General features: G+C 44.7%; 1 protein-coding gene across 1 annotated transcript; it reads right to left on the reverse strand.

Moving 5' to 3' along the window:
* Nucleotides 1-339: 339 nt before the first annotated feature.
* LOC131265397 (uncharacterized) lies at nt 340-16,559 on the reverse strand. The gene is made up of 11 exons (XM_058267656.1): nt 16,439-16,559; nt 14,470-14,602; nt 14,237-14,400; nt 12,447-13,493; nt 4,613-4,751; nt 3,213-4,543; nt 2,609-2,929; nt 2,376-2,523; nt 1,948-2,162; nt 919-1,102; nt 340-604 (listed from the first exon to the last, which is right to left on the reverse strand). The coding sequence occupies exons 1-11, from the start codon at nt 16,557-16,559 to the stop codon at nt 340-342; spliced, it is 4,068 nt and encodes a 1,355-aa protein (XP_058123639.1).
* Between the last annotated feature and the right edge of the window lie 3,730 nt (nt 16,560-20,289).

The raw sequence follows: 20,289 nt of genomic DNA on the forward strand, positions 1-20,289 counted from the left end.
TTAATCTCTAAGGTCTACGGCTAGCCTAGAAGGTTTGTATGCAGGTAGTTTGATCTCCTACTGTCCCCACTGAAGTTGGAAATTTGTCATCTTCTTAACTTATGCTATACGCCTGAAGAGCATTTGCTCCCGCTTATTTTTATCTCCTACGATTTTGTTAACTTATTTTTCTTCAATGCTGTATCCTGTGCTTAGCGCGGCCTGTTGTTTTGTCATACGTTAAAGAAAACGAAGAGTGTCAAACGCCAGATGGACCAACCGTTTGGGCAGCTTCCTTTGAGTATGATTCGTTCGATAATTCAGGTTCACACGTGGTACCACGTGTTCGCGTTCTCTTGGCTAACACTTATCCTTCTTGCAGTCGATCACGTTGCTGCTGATCTCGGTCGCATTCGGTGGACCCTTCTCGTACAGGTAGGTGACGGGCCAGAGCTCAGCCGGTGCGGTCACATCGTCCAGGTGCCTCAGTCCTCCCGGCTTTGGTGGTGGCTGATAGATTTCACCCTTTTTATTCTTGTTTTGATAACGCGAATCGTGCTGTTTCTTGGGGAAGTACTTATCGCTGCACTTGCGCCACTGATCTGGGGCATCACCCACGTAGCACCTGTGGAAAGCACGCGAGCGGATGGTAGAGATTTAATCAAGCTGGTGCTGCGATCGGTGGATCTCGGTTCGCGAGAGCGGTGCACAAGACGGAGGAGTACAAGGATTGTACATGGTACGGTTACAAATTGTAGGTTCAAAAACAATGAAAGTTTTGCTTCTTTTTAAGGACATATAATGGAAAACCAAAAAACATAAAACATACATCTTCACGGCGGGTGCCGGAATGATCGGTTTATCGCCTTCCTTCGCTTGTTCGCTTACTTACTAAACATTTAGTCACTAAATGTCCGACAAAGGTCGTACGGTCCTTACCATGGATAGTCGAACCCTTGCGAGTAGCCGCAAGGGTGCTCGGCCTTACAGCAATAATCCCATGAACCAATCTCACCACCCTCTATCTCACAGGAGTAAAACCCTGTGATCTTGTTCCGCTCGCACTTGGTACCGAGGCGGCAGGGTTTTCCCGAGACGGTATACTGACGCCAACTTCCATCACCTTGAGTTCGAGTAGCAACGATATGTAACAGAGAGTAAGTGTAACGAACGGTTATGGAATACACGGGGGGATGTTTCGTGGGTTGATCGTTGGTGATTGAGTGTTTTTTTTTTTTGGTAAGGTGAGTATGATCTGCTGCTTCTGCTGTTAGCTACGGTAGAATGGTGAGTAGTCAGGCACACACGCACAAACTAAGCAATGGAAAGTGGTGGCGATACTGATTAAAAAGGTCCATCAATAGCATGATATGAACGCGATGATAAAGGATAAAGCAAATAGAAGGTTACTGGAGGTACGTTACAAATGCATCTAATGAAGCCGACTAACATAAGCGATCATATTTTCGGCGGTCCGATGTAGTCAATCTTGTCGTCCTTAGATCCTAGTAAATCGTGCATGATGATACTCCTAACTCTATCATCATTTTCTAGATGTGTGCCTTTTTTGATGATCTGCTAGTACTAGCGAGAAGCTTTATGATTCCAAACATGCCTAAGGAAGCTTCGGAGTTCGGGCACTACTGGCGGCTCTACTTTGCGCCAAATTACGACCTCTCAGGCCGCGAGGTCCATCGACTACCTCTCGATCCTTCACCCCGCCGGTACCGTTGCCAGAGTTCGCAAGCAAAATGAGAAAGCTCGAGTCGGAAGAATTAGTGATGGAAGTGCTAACGGGGCGATTTGCAGTGGTAGTGATCGTGGTGATGGTTTTGTTCTTGTTGTTGCTGTTGCTGTTGATGTTGTTGGTAGTGGAAGTAGTGGTGATGGTGGTGGAGGTGGTGGTGTTGGTGGTGATGTTGTCGGTGCCATTGAGTGCACCGGTACGACCGGCGCGGCTGCCATTACCCGGTTCACGGAAGATGTCTATTCGGCGATCGTGGTTCATCCGGGTGGTGCTGCCGCTGCTAATGGTGGTGATCTTATCGCGGCAGGTGTAGTCGAACGGATTCCAGGCGAACAGCCAAAAGTCGCGATCGTTCGTATGGGCGTAATGTACGCCCAGCTTCAGCTCGCTCTGGTCCAGATCCGACATCTCGCAGTTGTACGTCGACGCCTGCGAGCTGAAAGCAGGATCGAAAGAGGGTTAAATGCGATGGTTGTACATTTTTGGCACACAATCCGTTAATCCTACGGCACGCCAATTGCTAACCACATTCGCCTGATGGCAGGAGAAGATGATCTGCTAAGCACATTTTAATGATACCCCATGCCAAATGATCGACAGGCAATACCCTAAAAAACAACGGCATAAATCTATTCGAAGAATCATTTACCTAAAACTGAACGAAAGACACTTGAAATGGGTCGATTCCCTCAAGCGTATGCATTCATTTTTGCAATCCAGTTCCGTGTTGACGGAGGTAACTTTTTTAATCGCCGAAGAGAGCAACTTTGCCGGTGATCCATATCCGAGGTAGCAGACTGAAACGAGAAACCATTCATCGCCGCCATTAAACCCTAACCCGAACAGCGTCCTCATCTGCGTTTCAGCAAACCCTAGACCTACACTTCTTGTGATGTTTGTCATCGATGATCGGTTGAATTTCGCAGCCCTGTCCGTAGCTGGCGCGTTCGAACACGTCGAAGGTCTCATCCGGCACCAGGTGACGGTCCTTGTCCATGTCCCGCACTGGCCAGTCGGACAGTTGACAGTTGTCAATGACCGCGTTGATGCTGTTCGGTCCGAAGCTGTAGGTAAACGCACGGCAGGTGAATTTTGTCGCCTTGATGCATTCGAGCTCGCATTCGCCTATGGATCGCACTGTAAGTGAGTCGCGAACGATCGACTTGAAGAAGCGGCCCGAATCGATCACTCGAATGAAGCATTCTGAAAAGGATGAGATGCGTAGTCAGTGAAGTCACAAACTATAGATATACTATGGAGGAGTTAGGAGAAGGAGGAGAGTTTAACTGGACCTTTAGGAGAAGTTTAACTGTAAGGAATAATGAGTATTCGGCGCTACTACGAGCGCTAATTCATTAACAGTTAAGAAGTTTAGAATTATTTACAGATAGTAATCTTCTCAGAATACATCATGTACATTTTAATACACTCCAGAAACATAGATGTTATCTCCAACCAAGTTATTTCGTAATTACTGCGAACTTACGAGCATTGTAGTCCCTCCGAGGTGGTCCCAGCTCCGGATGACACGTCTTCGTGTCGTCACTCATCGAGTATATATCGTAATCCCGGTCCGGCTCCAGGTCCGCATAGAAATCGAGCAGATTGAACGGTCGATCGCAGAGCAAGCAATTCTCACGCGACACAGCCGAGTAGCGATAGCTGAACGTTAGACACCGGAATCGCGACTCGGAATAGCACATCCGCTCACACTCAACCACGGTCGGTGTGTTGAGGGCGTACTTTACCACACCCTTATGCAGCCGGAAGCCTTCGCTCGACTTCACCGAGCACTCTTCGTGACTCGGTCGACGAATCCACTGCTGACCAAAGCTGCCCCGATGGTGATCCACGTACGGGTGTTGCTGATGATCCCGATCGAATGGTACCACGGCCGAGGGATATGACTCTTCGTATCCATATTTACTTCCACCGTAGCTCCACACGTTGTTATCATCGAAGTGGTGATCGTTGCGCAGCTCAAAGTAGTTGAACGATGGTGGAGTGTCGTAGCGTTTGATCTCATTTCGAAGTCCCCAATAGTCGGAGATCGACTTGTACGAGTCCGTGTTGAACGAGGGGCCATACGAACCACCGTAGACACCGCCGTTCTTGTGAATGTTCTGTCCGATCAGGTACGGGATGAAGGTGTTCGGTTTGTGGCCGTACTGTTGGCCGGTCGAAATATGCGGCCCTGAAGGTGGCGGCGGAGAGTCGCGATCTTCGTACGGATGCCGTGGACGATGGACCGGCCGGATCTCTTCGTGGTGGATCGGTTTCGGATATTCGTGTCGATCGTACGGAACCTTGAAGAACCCATGATCCAGCGTGCCGTAGCGATCGATCTCGCTACCGTACTGTGGTTTATACGAGATCGAAGGACGATAGGATTCAACGGGTGAAGGGAGTGGTGGTGGAGGTGGAGGATAGTAACTCGACGAAGGACTATAGCGCTCAAAGTCTGGCCTAGCGTACAATGGTGGACGGTACTTGTCGATCGCCGTAACTGACGGTTTGTACCGATCCTCCTCATAAGGATGCGGCTCGGATGGGTACGGTTTGTAGTTCTCCGGATGATGCGGACGGTAGGTGGTCGGACGCACAAACTCTAAGGCCGGGCGGAACGGCTTAACCATGCAGTCCTTGCAACTCGGTCTACAATTGGACGTCGCACTGCGATCACGTTCGTAGTAGTCATAGTCCGGATCGCGAATAAGGTTCGAGTCTCGCTGGTGCGGGCTTGAGTAGAGATCGATCTGCGACAGGGGTTGGTCGATAAGTTCGCAGTCGCCTTGGCCTCGACCCGTCGGATCCAAACTGTAAGCGCATAGAGATTCCCACTTACAGGCGCTTATCCATAAAGCAAACACACGTTGTTTCACTTACCGATAGTTGAATCCCTCGCAAGAGAAGCGCCGCTCGTCACCACATTCGCGCTGGCAGTCTTCGACCCGTTCGCAGATTAGTGTTCGCCGTACCCAATGTGAGGCAACACGTTTCCCGGCAAGTACACGGCGATAGCACGCTGTTTGATGACAGATAAGCATGTACAATCAATTAGAAAAGATAGTTCAAACTAATTGGTTTATAGATGTAAACTAAATTGTTCTCGTTTCCTGCGAAGCTTCTGTATGCTACGACATACATTGAAGGAAACACCCATTAATTATGCTCACCATCTTCTTCTTCATCATCATCATCATCATTATGTTCATCATAATTATCACCAACAACATCACATTAAGGCGAAATCGACGGAAGTCTCTACTGTGTGTCCTACAAAGTTTTGAACAACCAACACAGAATGATTTAGTTTGCGCCTCTGAGCTCAGATCTGACTTGGGTCTCACCTGGACCGCTAATTCATGGCCAAGATCATCGTCATTGTAAATACGCATTGTTTTATGAGATCATCGGAGCAGCGGTTATGAAAAAAGTGTTCACAAAGCATAACCAACGCCAAGATACTACCACCTTTGCGATCTTTGCGCTTTGCTGGGAAAATGAGTAACCATAACCACTCTCTAGTCCTATGACCTCCTGGAGTGGTGAACAAAAATACGGAACAACTGGTGCTGACCGGAAGTGACTGTACTTCCTTTCCGGGGCTGAAGATGATGAATTACGATTTGGGCGGGGTTAGCAAATAAAAACGGAAAGTTCTGAACACATTTTTGGCTTGTGCGAAGATGGTGTTGCTGAGATATTCCACCCAGCTGCACATGTCTCTGCGTTCGTGTTGAAGTGTTCACCTACGAATGTGCATTTCGCAAGTCGTGTCGCGGTCCGTTGATGTTGCCCTCAACTAACTTTGTTGGTATAACCTAACGTCGCGGCAGTTTTTGGTGTTCTTACCGGCGGACAAAATGGCCAGAATTTATTGGACAGCGTTTAAAGCGGGTTGTAGGTGCATTCTACTGCATGATAAACCTGTCGCAATCGTGGAACCGTTGGTGGGTGGTTTCGTGCAACGTTAGCGAGAAGAAACTGCATCTGCAACAATGCTGCTGATTTCGTAGCGCATGGTTCTACACAGTGCACCCGGTAACAATGGAAGCATTGAATTTCATGTTGTTGTACTCTACAGCGTCAACTCTGCCACTTGAACCACAGTTGCGTGGTCGGTCCCTTTCTTCTACGTTCTCGAGATTTTGGGGCTCTTGTCCATAGATTCCTTTTCATCGGCTCCTAAGGCGCAGTTCTTGCGCGATCGATTGTTTTTGTGCATCTGCCAAGCGGTCTGGGGTGTTTGTCTGTTTTACTGACGTGTTTGCTGCCGTGTACAACGATTGGCCGGTGCGCATTTGCAAAGAATCAAAAGATCAATCAAGCAAAAACGGGTACCGTTACATGACGACTTTTATGACGATTTCAACACCCTTTACGGTTGCCCAGCGTGACGTATGAGTATTTATGCGCGAAGCACAATGATTTGTGCGTTTCTAATAACATTGGGAAGACAATTTTTCTCTCTCGTTTTCTACATGTTTTTTTTCTCATACTTCGCTTTGATTTTATTCTAGAACATGTTTCTGCACAAATATTAACATGTTTTAGTTTTTGTTTATAGCATTTCACATTTTTATTTGATTTGTTGGGCAGGAATAAATTTGAATTTGTTTCGAGTGTTTCCAAAAACTCCGCGTGTAAGGGATAAGATAAGGATGTTTTATCTGTTCAAAATATGAAGTTTTATGTTTTCCAAGTTTTATAAGGTGTTGGTTTCAATTTGATTGAAATGAAACTCTTTTTAACATAATTGATAGTAATTTGTATTTTACTTTTTAAAGAAAGCATTTTGGTTCTAACAAATTTATGTTTTAGATGCGTGGCCATTTGCTTACGCAGGTTCTAACGCCCTGTTACAGATAGTTTTGGATATTAAGCAAATGTATAACTTTTAAAGTCTAACAAACCGTAAATCCGTTGAACCGTTGATTTTCTCGATTTTCTAACAGCTCCTCTGATGCTTAGCTATTTAGTCATACTTTGAATTGATTAAATATGTGAGGGGCTTATATAAAATTTCTATAAAAAGAGTTTTATTAATACAGTAACTATCAAAATAATGACAAAATATTGTTTATAAGTAAAACTAAAGTTTATTAAACGTTTTGAGAAAGTGATGAGAAAGCGAAGAAGTGGTAATAAGTGATGATCTTCAGTTATTGAAATATACTTGTAGTCTTGAAGTAAAATTCAATTTTACTAATATTAAAAAATCAAAAACTATACTAAATATGCAACCTTTAGCATCTTCCACGATGATGATAGTCGATGCTGTGCAGTCCGGAACCAGTAGCGATAAGCTTATGCAGATGAGCACCACCTTCGCCACGTCAATCATGTTCACACGTTGGGCTTCACAAATGGCAAGATTAATTGGTTTTCGATAACGGAAGATTCGCCACTTCGATTCGAGCTACTGCACTTTACTGCACTTCGACACACATTTGCATTTCTAATGCTGATGCAAGAACACTGCACCGCTGCGTTCGCCACCACGATCGTGAGTGCAGCCTGAACGCGTTCTGTACACTGAATATGATCGTACCAGTGAATGGTTGATGGGTCAAACAACCCGATCGATGATGTACAGTTTAATTTTACAATGTTTTCCCTATCGGTCGTTCCAGATCACGATTGTGGCAAACAATCCCTCGTCCGAAGGCAATTGTGCGCACTGCGGGATTGCTAGCTAATGTGTTTTCCACTGGGTCAGATTGTATTGGGTCTCGAAACACGCACCATAAAAATAGGAAGCACACACATTCGGTTCGCTAGTATCGTAATGGAATCCTCCGTACGGTGTTCCTGTACTTCACCACCTGCTGGCTTAGGGTTCGATCCAGCTTCTTACACACACGCGGCGCGAGAAGATTCGATGCGACCGACTCAAAGCTCCGCACGAAACTGGCACCACCTTCACGGTGGAGATTGAAGTTTAGGATTTTCGCCAAGCAATTTGTGCCCTCGCAAAAACCTCCTCTCCCGCCGCGATTTGGAGAGCCCATGCGAAATGAGCCTCGATTTGCTAGGGGTGGAAAGCTCGGAACAGAGCGGAAAGTGTTCACCCCTTGAATGAAAAAAAAAACCCCTTGGTGGGGAGGATGCTAGATCGCTGCATTTGGGGCTTTGCTTTACTTTGTTGTTGGTCCCAAGCTTTTCTCACCAGTGCGGGAAAAACACTCAAACACGAAAACTAAACCAAATCAGACAGCATCATTTTTGGACACCGTTTGAAACAAAGTGGCAAACTTAAAAGCAAAAACCAACCACACATGCATGATTTTGTATATTAATTAGATTTTCAGCACCTGACGGTAGGGCTCTGCACGATACATTTTGTTTTGTTTGAACCGTTGGGAGGCTTCGTGTGCGTTTGCTTCGTTTGGTGAGATTTGAAGGTCTTCAAAATCCGTAGTGCGCGGTTAACCGTAAATTTGAATTCGCTTTTTTCCAACCGCTCGCCGGAGACATTGAATATTTAATTAATCGTGGTACACTCGGGTGCACCCGTTAATGTGACCGTAACGGAAATTTGATGTATTTCTAATACAACGTCATCGTGAGGTGTTTGTCGGTGGTCGTACCAGTCAGCATGACGGATCGATTCTCGTTCGAGATGCGATGGTAATTGATTGCCTAACGAGGTGTAGTTTTCTTAGAAAAAGCAGATAGATAGATTGATAATCTTAACTTGTTGTTTTCGTTAAAGCTTACAAGCAACGTAGAACATATTAAAAATTTTAGGTTGTGAGTACAAATAACGAAAACAAATTATCTGATTTTGAATAGGTGAAATTAAAGATTAATAATCAATTTTACAATTGTTCCGCAAGTGTTTAATTTGTACAGTGTTTGTCAATTTCATCAAGCCTTTTATCTTTATCATTAAACCTTGACTGGTAGCCTTTTATATTTAGCCAAGCCAGAAGATTAAAACTGTTACAAAAAAATTAAAGCAAACGAATGAATTATTTCTCCTGATTGCAAGTGAACAACATTTATGGCCATGACACTAGAGTGAAGTTTATCAAACTGAACTTTAAGAAGTTTGTAAATCAAAAACTCAACACAATAAACTTTGAACTTATCAATAAAAACTTCTTTGTACAACAGATTGGCATACTGCTCAATGATTTGCCTCGTGAGTCTCGAAGAAGATTTCCTTCTCATAAGAATAGTTTTACGACGTTTTGTTCTAACCATCAATCATCAATTCTAAATCGGCATAAAATAAGGGCTTGTTATCGTCGTTCTCGCTGGCCGCAAAGTACTCGCGAAACATCTGCCCAGCGGAGCTCGGCTGTTGAGCTGCCCTCAAAAACTCATCACTTCGGTTGCGTGCGCCCCTCGTGTGGTAATGAAAATCGAGGAAGATACCCATCTGTATCGGAACTGGCAAAGGTTAATGCTTTTGAGCGCTGCCCATTGCGGGCGGGCTGTGGCTTTGCGGGGTGGTACTCGTCGGTGGGAGGAAGCCAAATTATGCTAATTTCCCTTATTTCGGTGAAGGTCCATTGTTTGGGCGGTGGGTCTCTGTCTGGTTTGCGTTCTACTCCACCCACCGGTGCCCAACGTTGGACGCGGGTTGGTTGGAAAATAACGCCGCCACATATCGTGACATATGGCGGAGGAATTTTTGCACCGAAATGTGCAGATCATTGCCCACCGGTCCAGGCTGCCAACGGTAGAGATTAAGGCTTTGATTCATTGTCTTTGGGCAGTTGGGTAGTTGAAGAACCTTCGCGCAAAATGGGTAAAAACGATGTTGCCTCTTTACCCAGCGGATAAAGGAAACCCGAACGTCGTCTAATGGAATTTTCTACAGGTCTGAAAATAATGAGCCTTTGTAGGACTTCGATTTCTAGCCAAAGACAGAAAGAACAAAAAAAAACACAGGAGACACTCAGCCGAACAAAGATCATTACACGCTCTGTGCGCAGCTCCTCTCGGTTGGACGTTGAATGAAAATCCATCTTCAAACGCTTGGCCGACCCCTTCGGCGGATGGGACCATCTTCAGGAAGCGCAAGTTGAGCGCCCGGTTGACGCACGGAAAATGTGTAAATTTTCCGGTTCACACTGACCCAACCTCTAGCCGAGGGCACAAAGCTCCCTTACGCTCGAGTGTGTTTCGTAAGTGAAAACCGGCATCACGCTGCAGTGAGGCTGCCGTCATAATGCCGGGATTTTCCATGCACTTGGCGCTAGAGACAGAAAAAGCCTCGTATCGTGCGCCACCCGCCACGGTGATCAGCACCAGTAAGAACTTCAATTTATGTCCACCATGCGTCATAAACTCATCATGCTACAGCGTGTTTGTAAACGGTGAGCCAACTGGGATGAATGTGTATCAAATGGCTAAAGTGTAGGGAATGCGTCTCTTGGCTCGGCTTGGAGTAACACATTGTGTGATTGTATGGTAACATTGCATTTTTATGACTTAAGGTTTTGTCTATTTTGCATAAAAATATGATAATTATACATTTAACTGCATCAACTAGCACAATTAAAGCTGGAAGTGCACTAAGTAATCGAGGATTTATTACAAAGTAAAATTTGGTAAACACAATTACCGGATATTGACCTATCTTAATTCAAAAATCAAATTGGTCACGTTGTCATATTTACACCAAAACATCCTCAGCCCCAAACGAGTTGTAAGCTCGACCATACATAAACGAAAGTGTTTGCTCAGGGATCCCCTCATAATTGTGTCACAATTCGTTGAACGCTTTTCCTGTCCCTTTTCTATGTTCAAGTTACTACATTAGATAGTGTTTAATTTTTGAATCCGCTAATGTCACACCACTGACGTCTACCAGGCTCTTCAAGTTTGGCTTCCGATGAGCATTGACTTCAATCGGCAGGGGTTGACACGCTAGCACCCACCTATCTTCCGGTCTTTCCACGTTCAACTGAGGGCTTGGAGGAGAGCAATTAGGCTGGTTAATGGCAATGAAATTGTTCTATTGGACGTACTGCACCCGTACGGATGTGTTTTGGGCAGGGTTCGAAAGAGGGAAAAGGAGGGCGGGAAGTTCTAACACCTTCTGAGCGATGACACGGTGGCCTTGCTCCGGTTGATGCAGATGGGGGCACGTTAGTCATGGTTTGTTTGCGATAGCGCTGTCCATAAGTTGTGATGCATTGTTTGTTTACAGTTGTATAAAATTTTGATTTGAAAATTAACAGCTTATTGGTAACTTTATTTATTTTTACCACCATTTTATGAACTTAATTTTGCACTCAAAATGTTCAAATGATTTTAAACTGAGTGTAAGATGTTACAAACAAAACCCTCGAAGTAATCAATTATAGGGAAATACGTTAATTTTTCGTAACGTAAACTTTTTCAAATAGTGTTGAAATGATCCAATTACGCCAATCTAAAAGCTAATAAAGAAGATGGAAAATATGTGTGCCATTTTCAATGGAATTTTACTTTGGTCATGTTTCAAATGCTCTTCAGTTGCCTTTGTGTTTCTTCAGATCAACAACATTTTATACTTAGTTTTACTTGGTATGCTTTGTCTTATTGATTATGATGATGATTTGATAAAATAAATTAACTCATGCTCCAATATTATTTTCAAATTATTTGATCACTAAACTGGAACCTGCTTGGAAGGAAACTATATTTGGTATGTATTCGGTTTCGTAGAGTATTGTAATGGTATGTAAAAATTGTATTTCATTTCGTTATCGTTTTCCAAAACGTAAACAACTTTTTTCAACCGGAAGCTTGGTACCTGTGTGAATTTTATTGCTCAAGTAGTTGAGGCAAACTAACCGAAAATGTTCTATTGGCTATTGATTATCATTTGAAAACCCTAATTTTGCCTAATATATGAGAAGTTTTATATTTTTATCATTTAAAAATTTACTTAAAATAAGCATATGAATTAAACCTGTCACTTGAACAAGAGGACATGAGAAATCATCTCTGTCAAATCAAATCCATGTTTGACAGAAAAGTCTATTTCTAACAAATCAAATCAGGAAAGCATCTGCTTTGGTTGAATATCATCGGTGTAAAATAAATGCGACCATTACACATGCAATCCATCAGTTCAATGGTTTTAAACCTGCTCGCACCCGTATGCCCTAATTTCCGATCGTCTGTTGCGTTACCTCACATTCGCGTATGATCAAGCGTATGAAATGAGGATCGAACGAGCACATCAATCGTCAATTGGTCATATCAGCGCATCCAGCGGCAGCGGTTCAAGTGCAAGTCAGGTGTCACCTGGTGGCGTTGATAGAGTGCGCCCAGACACGCCATAGTACCAACGCCATGCGACGTGCACCGATGCATGATCCGGTCCCGGGTGCAAAATGGCCCGACAAATGGTTCAAACACGAAGAGTAATGGCAAAGTAAGGGAGGGATGTTTTTATGTGCTGTCGACCGATGTTATGTTTGTAAACCACGTGGCCGGTTAATGTGGTTTGCCCGTTGCCATGCTCGGCTGAGCTTCCGAGCCGGGGGAGAATGCCCCTCAGAACGCTTGCTGCTCACTCAACAGAACGAGAGTGTTTAATTATTCTGTGCGCGATGGCATTTGTAGAGGAATGTAGTAAGTATAAAAAAAGTTCGTACTTGTGCAATCGTTGATCATTCCGTTCAATCATACTGAATCGCATTGCAAACGAATGAGGTAATATGTTTGTAATAGAAATAGTAAACAAATCAAAAATATCGTGGGTACTCACGGCGCTTGGAAGGAGTCGCTGGATGAAGTTCTAGTTTGTCTTCATGCACATTATATCCTCCTCCTCCTGCAGATGGTCCCGATTGTATGACTGGAGGAGCCGGTCCTGGACGGACTACACCGTACCCCGACGGGGGTCCATTACCCGCTGTCGGTCGTCCCACTTGTCCTCCGTATCCACTTGGACCTGATGGCGGAGGTCTCTGTATGGGACCTCCCGGTCCACCCCCATATCCAGTAGACCCAGCGGAACTTGGACGCTGAACTCCACCATATCCTGACACACCGTTCCCACTTCCTATGGCCGGTGTGGCTCCCGAAGGTCCCGAAGGGCGTCCAAAGCTCGTTCCACCGTACTCCGGCCGGAGATAGTTGTTATCCAGCGTCGGTACGTTCTGCGCGTAGATCTCCGGATATCCGTTCTTGTTGTTCGGCAGCGGATAGTTCGTCTCGTACAGCATGGGGAAGTGGTACGGATAGTTTCCAGGCTTCGAGGGACCCCCTCCGCCCGTGCCGGGACCGCTGGGCGAACCGTACTGAGGACGCAGATCCACTGGATACTTGGTGGGATTCTCACGGTCGGGCATCGTGCCGGCCGGTTGCGTCGGAGGCAGCCGTTCACCGGTAGTTAGACTGTACTGAGGGCCGGCGGCCGTACTGGTAGTATGGTATGGGCTGCCACCGTTCTGAGCCGGGTGCGAGTGGTCCTTGGTGGTGTAGTACTCCTCCGCTGGAGCCGTCGTCTCCGGTGGGGTTTCTTCTTCCGTTTGACCGTAGGTTGTGCCGAGTGAGGTGCTCCCCACTGGCGAAACGGTTCCACCAAATTGTCCCGATGGTCTTGAGGGATCAACAAAGCCCCCATTGGAGGTCGGCTGAGGGTCGACGCTTCCCGCAGAAACTGGGGGCCCGAAGACGGGTGGCCCGGGTCGTTCGATTATGCTCGGCGGAGGAAATGCACTACCAGTTGGGGGTGGCGGTGGTGGTGGAGGAGGTTGTCTCTGGGGTCCACCACTAGGCTGCGGCTCACCATTCGGGAAAATGCCCAGGCCTAAAAATGGAAGAATAATTGATTAATGAATTTAATTCGAAAAGGCGAAGATCTTAACCTTACAACTCAAACATTCTACTTGACTTTATGTAACTCGACTTTCTAGAAGATGGATTTTCAATTTATGAAATTTACCACCAATTTTCGTTTACTAGACATTCCACTAAGATATCATTTTCCTGTGATTGTGCCGATAATCAAGTAATATTTAATGGTGCCATTTAAATTAAAACTGGTTATAAAGTGTACTTTTACAAATGTGATTGTTTGTTGTTTGTTTGTTGACACAGAATGTTTGATTGTATTGATGCTTCTTCAAATATCTATTTCTGAAAATTTACTTGAAAAGGCATAACATTTAGAAACATTAAAATAAGTAACAAACACAATTAATGCTTAATTGAAAAGATAACAAACAACTTTGCTTAATAGCTTCATACTTTTATAGATGATGGTTTCTTAGAACCACTGATATTATTGATGCTTGCTGATTTATATTTTAATTATTTTCCAAACTATTCAAATGAATTTTATACACGAAGAAGATAATGGTCAAAATACATTAGGATCATATTTATTTTGTTTTCAATTTTTCTTTCTAATAACTTTAACATGCAAAATAGTCCTATAACCGAATGCTATCGATTAGCAAGAGAAACCGAACACAGTAGCATTAAAGCTCTTCTAATAACTATCTCAAACTGACTAACATGCTTACAAAAAACACTGCTTTTAATACATACCTCCCGGCCGAGGTGGCGGGTTTGTGGGTCCATCTAAAAAACAGTTGTATTTACGTGCGTACAGATCAAAGTCAGGATCGAAGATGGTACCGACCGGGCGCGAATTGGTAGCATCGATCGTGTTCGCCGACAGCTGACATGTTCCATTGCCCCGACCGGAAATGCTGCAAAAAAAAAGCATAGAGTGAGGTTAGGTAACAGTAGGAGCGTGCAAGTGGTTTCATTTCACCCACCCAAAAGCGAACGTTTGGCATTCTTTGTCGTTGAGGCAGAGCGTCTCGCAGATCTTCAGCGAGTTGGTGTCCGAGTTCCGGAACGTCTTCTCGAACGGCAGCATCGCGCCGAGCGCTATCCGCTCGAAGCAATCTGTAGAGAGATAGAGGAGGAGAAAAAGAGGATGCGATTAATTATTTCGCCATTTTCTACGAGGAAAGAAATGATCGTAATTAGCTATCTACGATCGATTATGCAGTAGAAGGCATGCGTGAGCAATTAAAATACTTCAATCAGCGCTTTGGGTTGGGCCCACTCTCGCGGATGGGAGGACCGATGGGTTTGCGTGGGTTTAGGGTAGCATTTTCCACACGCCTTCGTATGCGACTGCCATGTGATGACCCTCTTAGTTAACAACCGGTAACGATGTCAGGTGCACTAAGAATTTCCACGTGCCAAGATGCAACGACCCATCGAAAACGAAAGGCCTTTTTTCCCGAACTACGTAGGCAAATTTTTCCTAACCTGTTTTCCCTCCAGAGGGAACACACCCAGCACGCAAACCCCTCCCGTTTGCTACCGCCCGTCGATGGCGAGTGTTATGCAATCGCATTGAATTCTCATTTCGATTGTTCGTTCGTCGTGCGCGGCCTCCCATTTTCCTTACCACCACCCCTCCTTCCCCGCACCCTTTGCCACCACGGCCGGATGTTTGTTATTGTTTGTGCACCACGAAGATGGCACACGTTCGACCACCCAAACACTGGGCCGAGGCGGGAGAAGGGTTTGCATTTGGGCCTCCCTTCCTCGGATCGATCGCTACAAAGTGCATCAACGTGCCCGGGGTGTGTAGAGGAGTTCCAGGTGAGGTGTGAGGTGTTAGTGTTAGTCATGCGTGTTAGTGGCGCTACCGGTTGGAACGCGCGGAATTAGCGAACGTACGCATCGGCCGGAGTTAATGAAACAGAACGACTTGACAGTGTACTCAAAACATGCTGGGGAGCAAATAAAAAGTGAAAGTGACCGAGTGACACGTTCTAGTTGTAATGCAAACATTGTATTCTATGTAGAAAGAATGATAGAGTTGATACTTTGTATCAATATTTGTTTTTCTCTCTGATAAATGAAACATCTGATTTCTTAGTCAAAAGTAATGCTAAAGTAAGTGTGATTTTGTGGTGTGAAGCAAAGACACTGTTAAGTTATTTTAGAAAAACAAACACATAAACCTTCGTTGGAAAATGTTGTATTATATAACATTAAACGTTAAAGGCGTAAAGTATTATGTGCTTGCTTATATTGATGTGATTTGCATATTAATATAATTGCAGAACACTTTCAAAGAAACAAATTTTCTAACATATTTTTATTTCCTGTTTTATTTGATAACAATTTTATATCTTTAATTTATTTTATTTTATAGTTTCTCAATCAATTCAATTACTCCAAGCAAAATCACATGGCCGTTTGTTAATTTAACAATTTGTTAATAGCCATGTTATATCTAGTCAAACTATTTACCTGAACTTTATTTTCTTAATTGAATTGTATCTTGTAGTATATGAAACAGGTATACAGCAATTTATGTGTAATCCAACATCATAACAATCAAGGTAAAGGTTGTGTATGAGTTGATGACACAAGTTGATGATACAAGCTCAAATATTTATCGGAATATGGAACCTTTCCAAGATGAAAAAGGAATTTTTGACATTAAGTACTTCTAATACAAACATTATTTGTAGTTATTTGTAGTCTTTCTAATTCCTGCTTTTGTATAATTAAGTTTGAAAATGGACCAATGTATTTCAATGCATGTGAATTCACATGCAATGTAATTCAATGCATGTGAATAAATCATCAACATATAAATACAAATTGGAAAAGGATGAAAAGGTCATCACACTTTACCAATCAGTGACTACTCATAATCTGTAATAATTTCATCTAATCGATGGACAATATAAGCCTAACACAAACAAAACTTACCATACTGAGGCTGCACGAGTCGATTGTCGATTTGTATTGCGGTGGCGAAAGTCACGGTCAGCAGAAGCAGCCGCAGCTGATAGCCGACTATTATCGCGGCTTTCCTTTCCATTTCCGTCATGTCGAATCCCAATTTGGCTGCCAATGACGATGCTAATGATGGTTGCGGTGTTGCCAAAAATGGATCAACTAATCTCTGCGCCGCCCCGCATAGAGCTATCCTGGCTGATGACGTCCGCTGGGAAGTTCCTCGCCTTCCCTACACTCCCGCGCTAGAGGCGCACACTCGGCGTCACTGTGACCGAATTCGGCGGTCCGGAAAACTCAGTCCTAGTTATTGGGCTATCGTTTTTTTCTTCGCAATTTCACAACCGCACTTCAGATGTCCGAAAAAGTTCCCGAACTTTCGGCCACCCTTTTTTCCGCGCGGCCCTGAATGTAAACGTGCTTTAATTACTTCCTTTCGGTCGCGAATGTTTCACTCCTGCTTCCTTCCACCCGGCTCCACGCCCATTAATCTCACTTCGATTCCCTCCTGCCCGACGTCCCCGAAAAAGGTTTACTTTCTTTCGCGTGCGCGGTTCGCGAGCACCCTTGATTGTCTTTTTATCGCGTTCCGATTGTTTCGTTGTCTCTCGTGCTGCACGAAGCTGTGCTCTCCCGGGGATGGTGCCGAAATTTAAAAAAAAAAAAAACTATCCCGTGCGACCCGAACCTAACGTCTTCCGCCTCGAGTGTCCACAGCTGCGGGGCGTATCGCTGGCCTTTTGTATCGGAAAGCCTTGGTTTTATGCTTTCCGCACTTTCAACAACTTTCGCACGATCCACGCATTTCTCGATCAAGGTCAGTATGGTGGCCAGTGGTGGAGCCTAATCCGGATGCGATCCCCCCGGAGTGGTAACCTCTGTCGCTGGCCCGTTTTTTGCTCACTCTTCGGGATGTGTGCGATTTCTAGCAATCGGTGGTCCAATCTCTCCGCATCAGCACGATGCCTCTAAAACACTAGGCCTAAATAGTTGACGGTTCCCGTTATAATGTTGATCACATTTCAAGATTGCAATTTCCACCCGACGGAACCGAGCACGCAAGCCAACACTGCGCTTTTCTCAGCTAAATTTCTATCGACAGCATCGTCTGGTGGTAATTATAAATTTAATTTACTCCCCACGACGGTTTACCTCCGCCCGATTCGCCGCGCACAAACGATGTCACCGAGCGAAAGAAGACGAACCCGTTTCTGTCGGTGTCATTACGCTTGTCTAGCGCACGGTTTGTTGGATTGGACGGGATTCGTTCTACGCGAACCGCAGGTCATTCGCTTCAATCCCAACGGCACAAAGTCTGGAATCATAGAAAATAATAAAGAGAGAAATTAAACAAAATTAATTTCATTGTTCCCTTCGCTGAAATATGCCCTAGTGTACGCTTTTCTCATCTGTCGTAAACAAAATAATTTCAGCTCATTTTCAACTGGATTGTGAAGAGGTTTTTTGACCAACAAATATTTTAGCTGAGAAGAAAATTAATGCCTCCCCGAGTACAAAGTAAGAACGGATGAAAACCCACCGAACCCAACACCTTAAGCTGATACGGTCTTTGCTCTTCTCGTGGGTGGAATTGTTTGCAAATGGGATCGTGCGAATCTTGCGGAAGTCCTGCCCCACGACGAGCGTCTCCCGGGTGTCGATTGCGATACGTTGTAAATTACCAAGAACGGTGGTAACGTTTTCAGGGCACAGGGTGTAGCTTGATGATGCCACCACTCATCGGGATAGGAAAAGAGGGTGATGGCATGTACTGAAAGGGGTCGCCGGCTTGCCATCGAATGAGGAAACATTTGGAGGTCAGACGGCCCTTTTGATATGCTAAACTGTTTATGGTTTCGGGAGAGCTTTTGGTTTGGTTGGTTTTTGTTCTTACCACTCATATAAATGGCATGACAATGATGATTTTATTTGCGAAATGTGTAAACTTGACAGCGTATTGGTATTAGGATTTCTTTATAAATATTCCAATCATCTAGAATAAGCCCTGAAATTATTGTTCTCAAGGTTAGAAAGCTACAAATCGATTACTTGAGATCTTACAAGAATAATTCAATGATAAAGCAGTTAAAGAAATTTTTATCTGCGGATAAGAACTGCAGAGATTTCATTGGTCCGATATAAATAGTTAATAAATAATAAAACACATCCGATGGACCCAATAAATAGACAAATAAAACACGTTAAAATGCATCTCAATTCTTGCTAGATTGGTCTAATTCCCACACGATTTCTAGCACGCGATGTGCGTAATTTCTAATCTCCTCAAGGTTACACACTACCTAGCTGCAACTATTTCAGGCCAGCATTGACCCCAATCGAGAAGAATTTCTCAACACGGCCCAGAACGTCCCCAAAAAAGCTACCAAGTGCCGAAAATTATTTTCACTGCCAAACATTACGAAACTCTTGGCTTAGCTCTTCCGTTTCTCGTAAAAAAAGAGAGATTTGCCTATTACCGCTCGAACTCGGTTTGGAAGCCATTTCAAACTCGACCGAAACAAAAAGGGTTACAGAGAACTTTGGTGCGCGCTTTGCAAGCGGGCTGGGCTGGCCTGCTAATTATCATGTAAATAATTGTCGTTAAATCGAAACGTCCCCCGTAGCGGGGGAGGTGGGGAATGGGCGGGAAGGGTTGGCCAGGTGAACCACCGCGGGTTCGGTTGGTCGCGGGTGGCAGCATAAAGTGTCGCATCACCAACACGCAACAAATGGATGCAGGCAAGGTCAATAAAACCTTCCCAGTTCGGACGTACGCGGTACGGTGGACTAGCCTGCGGTCTCTGGTGGTCCTCCTACTCCCCCTCGGGGGGAGCCGTTGGTGTCCGATCACCAAAACACAAACCCCATAAAATGGCCATCAGGACTTCTGGGGGCGTTTGCGCACCAAAGGGGGAAGCGTTTGCGTTTGGTATTCTCATTTAAATCGCACTCGGTTGGGATTGTTTTACATTTGAAAGCCCCACGGCGCTCTTCGGCCGTTTGGAACACTGCACTGCAGGCCGAATTCAACGGACGGTGGATGGATCTGGTTGGGGCGACTCTAGACTTTGGAACATTTGCACCACGAACCCGCATCGGCATTGGGTTTATCGAGAACAAACTGACCCGCGCATCGGGTTTCCTATGCCATCGTGGAGAAACATCCTGCCTGTCTGGAATTTATGGCTTTCAAGGATGATTTTCTCTGCGCCATATTTTTTAAGTTCCGTCTTTTTTTGCAATCGCTAATTTTGCTATACGAATGTTCAAAAGAATTCACTTGTTGAATTGATTTTAAACGATGGCACCAAATCAATTTACTTCGATCCATTACAAAATGATTCGTTTTTAAATCTTTCCAAGTGTTACACGAAACAGTCATTTTCCAGCACACCACAATCTAAGTACTGCCACAATTTAAATAAAGTTTTCCATCGGCACATCGCTGCACTCATTCCCGAATCTTGGCGTTGTTATTCAAATGCGAAACTGTCCCGTATTTCACGCCCGATCCCATAAATCTCACTGAACCGCTCCCGGAAGCCCTATTTCGGGAGTTTTCCCACGCTAGTTCCAGAGGGTTTAGCGTTCCCTCCCCCACGAACAGCGCCTCCGTAAGCATTCGTTCTAAAACTTACACCAACCGCACAGGCACCCGAGCCTAACCGAAAAACACGATACACGACTGATAAACCACCGCCTCCGATCACTTTCAGAGCGACGCGAACAGCGCGTGCGTACGCTAGCGAATGACGAAAACGACTGAATTATTCGAGCGCCGAGTAGGCTGATTTTATTTTTATATTTTAACATATTTCGCTCGC

This window comes from Anopheles coustani, chromosome 2 (genome assembly GCF_943734705.1).
Source record: "Anopheles coustani chromosome 2, idAnoCousDA_361_x.2, whole genome shotgun sequence".
NCBI lineage: Eukaryota > Metazoa > Arthropoda > Insecta > Diptera > Culicidae > Anopheles > Anopheles coustani.

Bases quoted from the DNA above. Each gene is read 5' to 3' on its own strand.
- LOC131265397 (XM_058267656.1), bottom strand. From the start codon at position 16,559: ATGACGGAAATGGAAAGGAAAGCCGCGATAATAGTCGGCTATCAGCTG. The intron at 13,494-14,236 runs GTATGTATTAAA...TTCCATTTTTAG, and splicing joins CCCGCCACCTCGGCCGGGAG to GCCTGGGCATTTTCCCGAAT. The intron at 2,524-2,608 runs GTAGGTCTAGGG...TTCTCGTTTCAG, and splicing joins TGACAAACATCACAAGAAGT to TCTGCTACCTCGGATATGGA.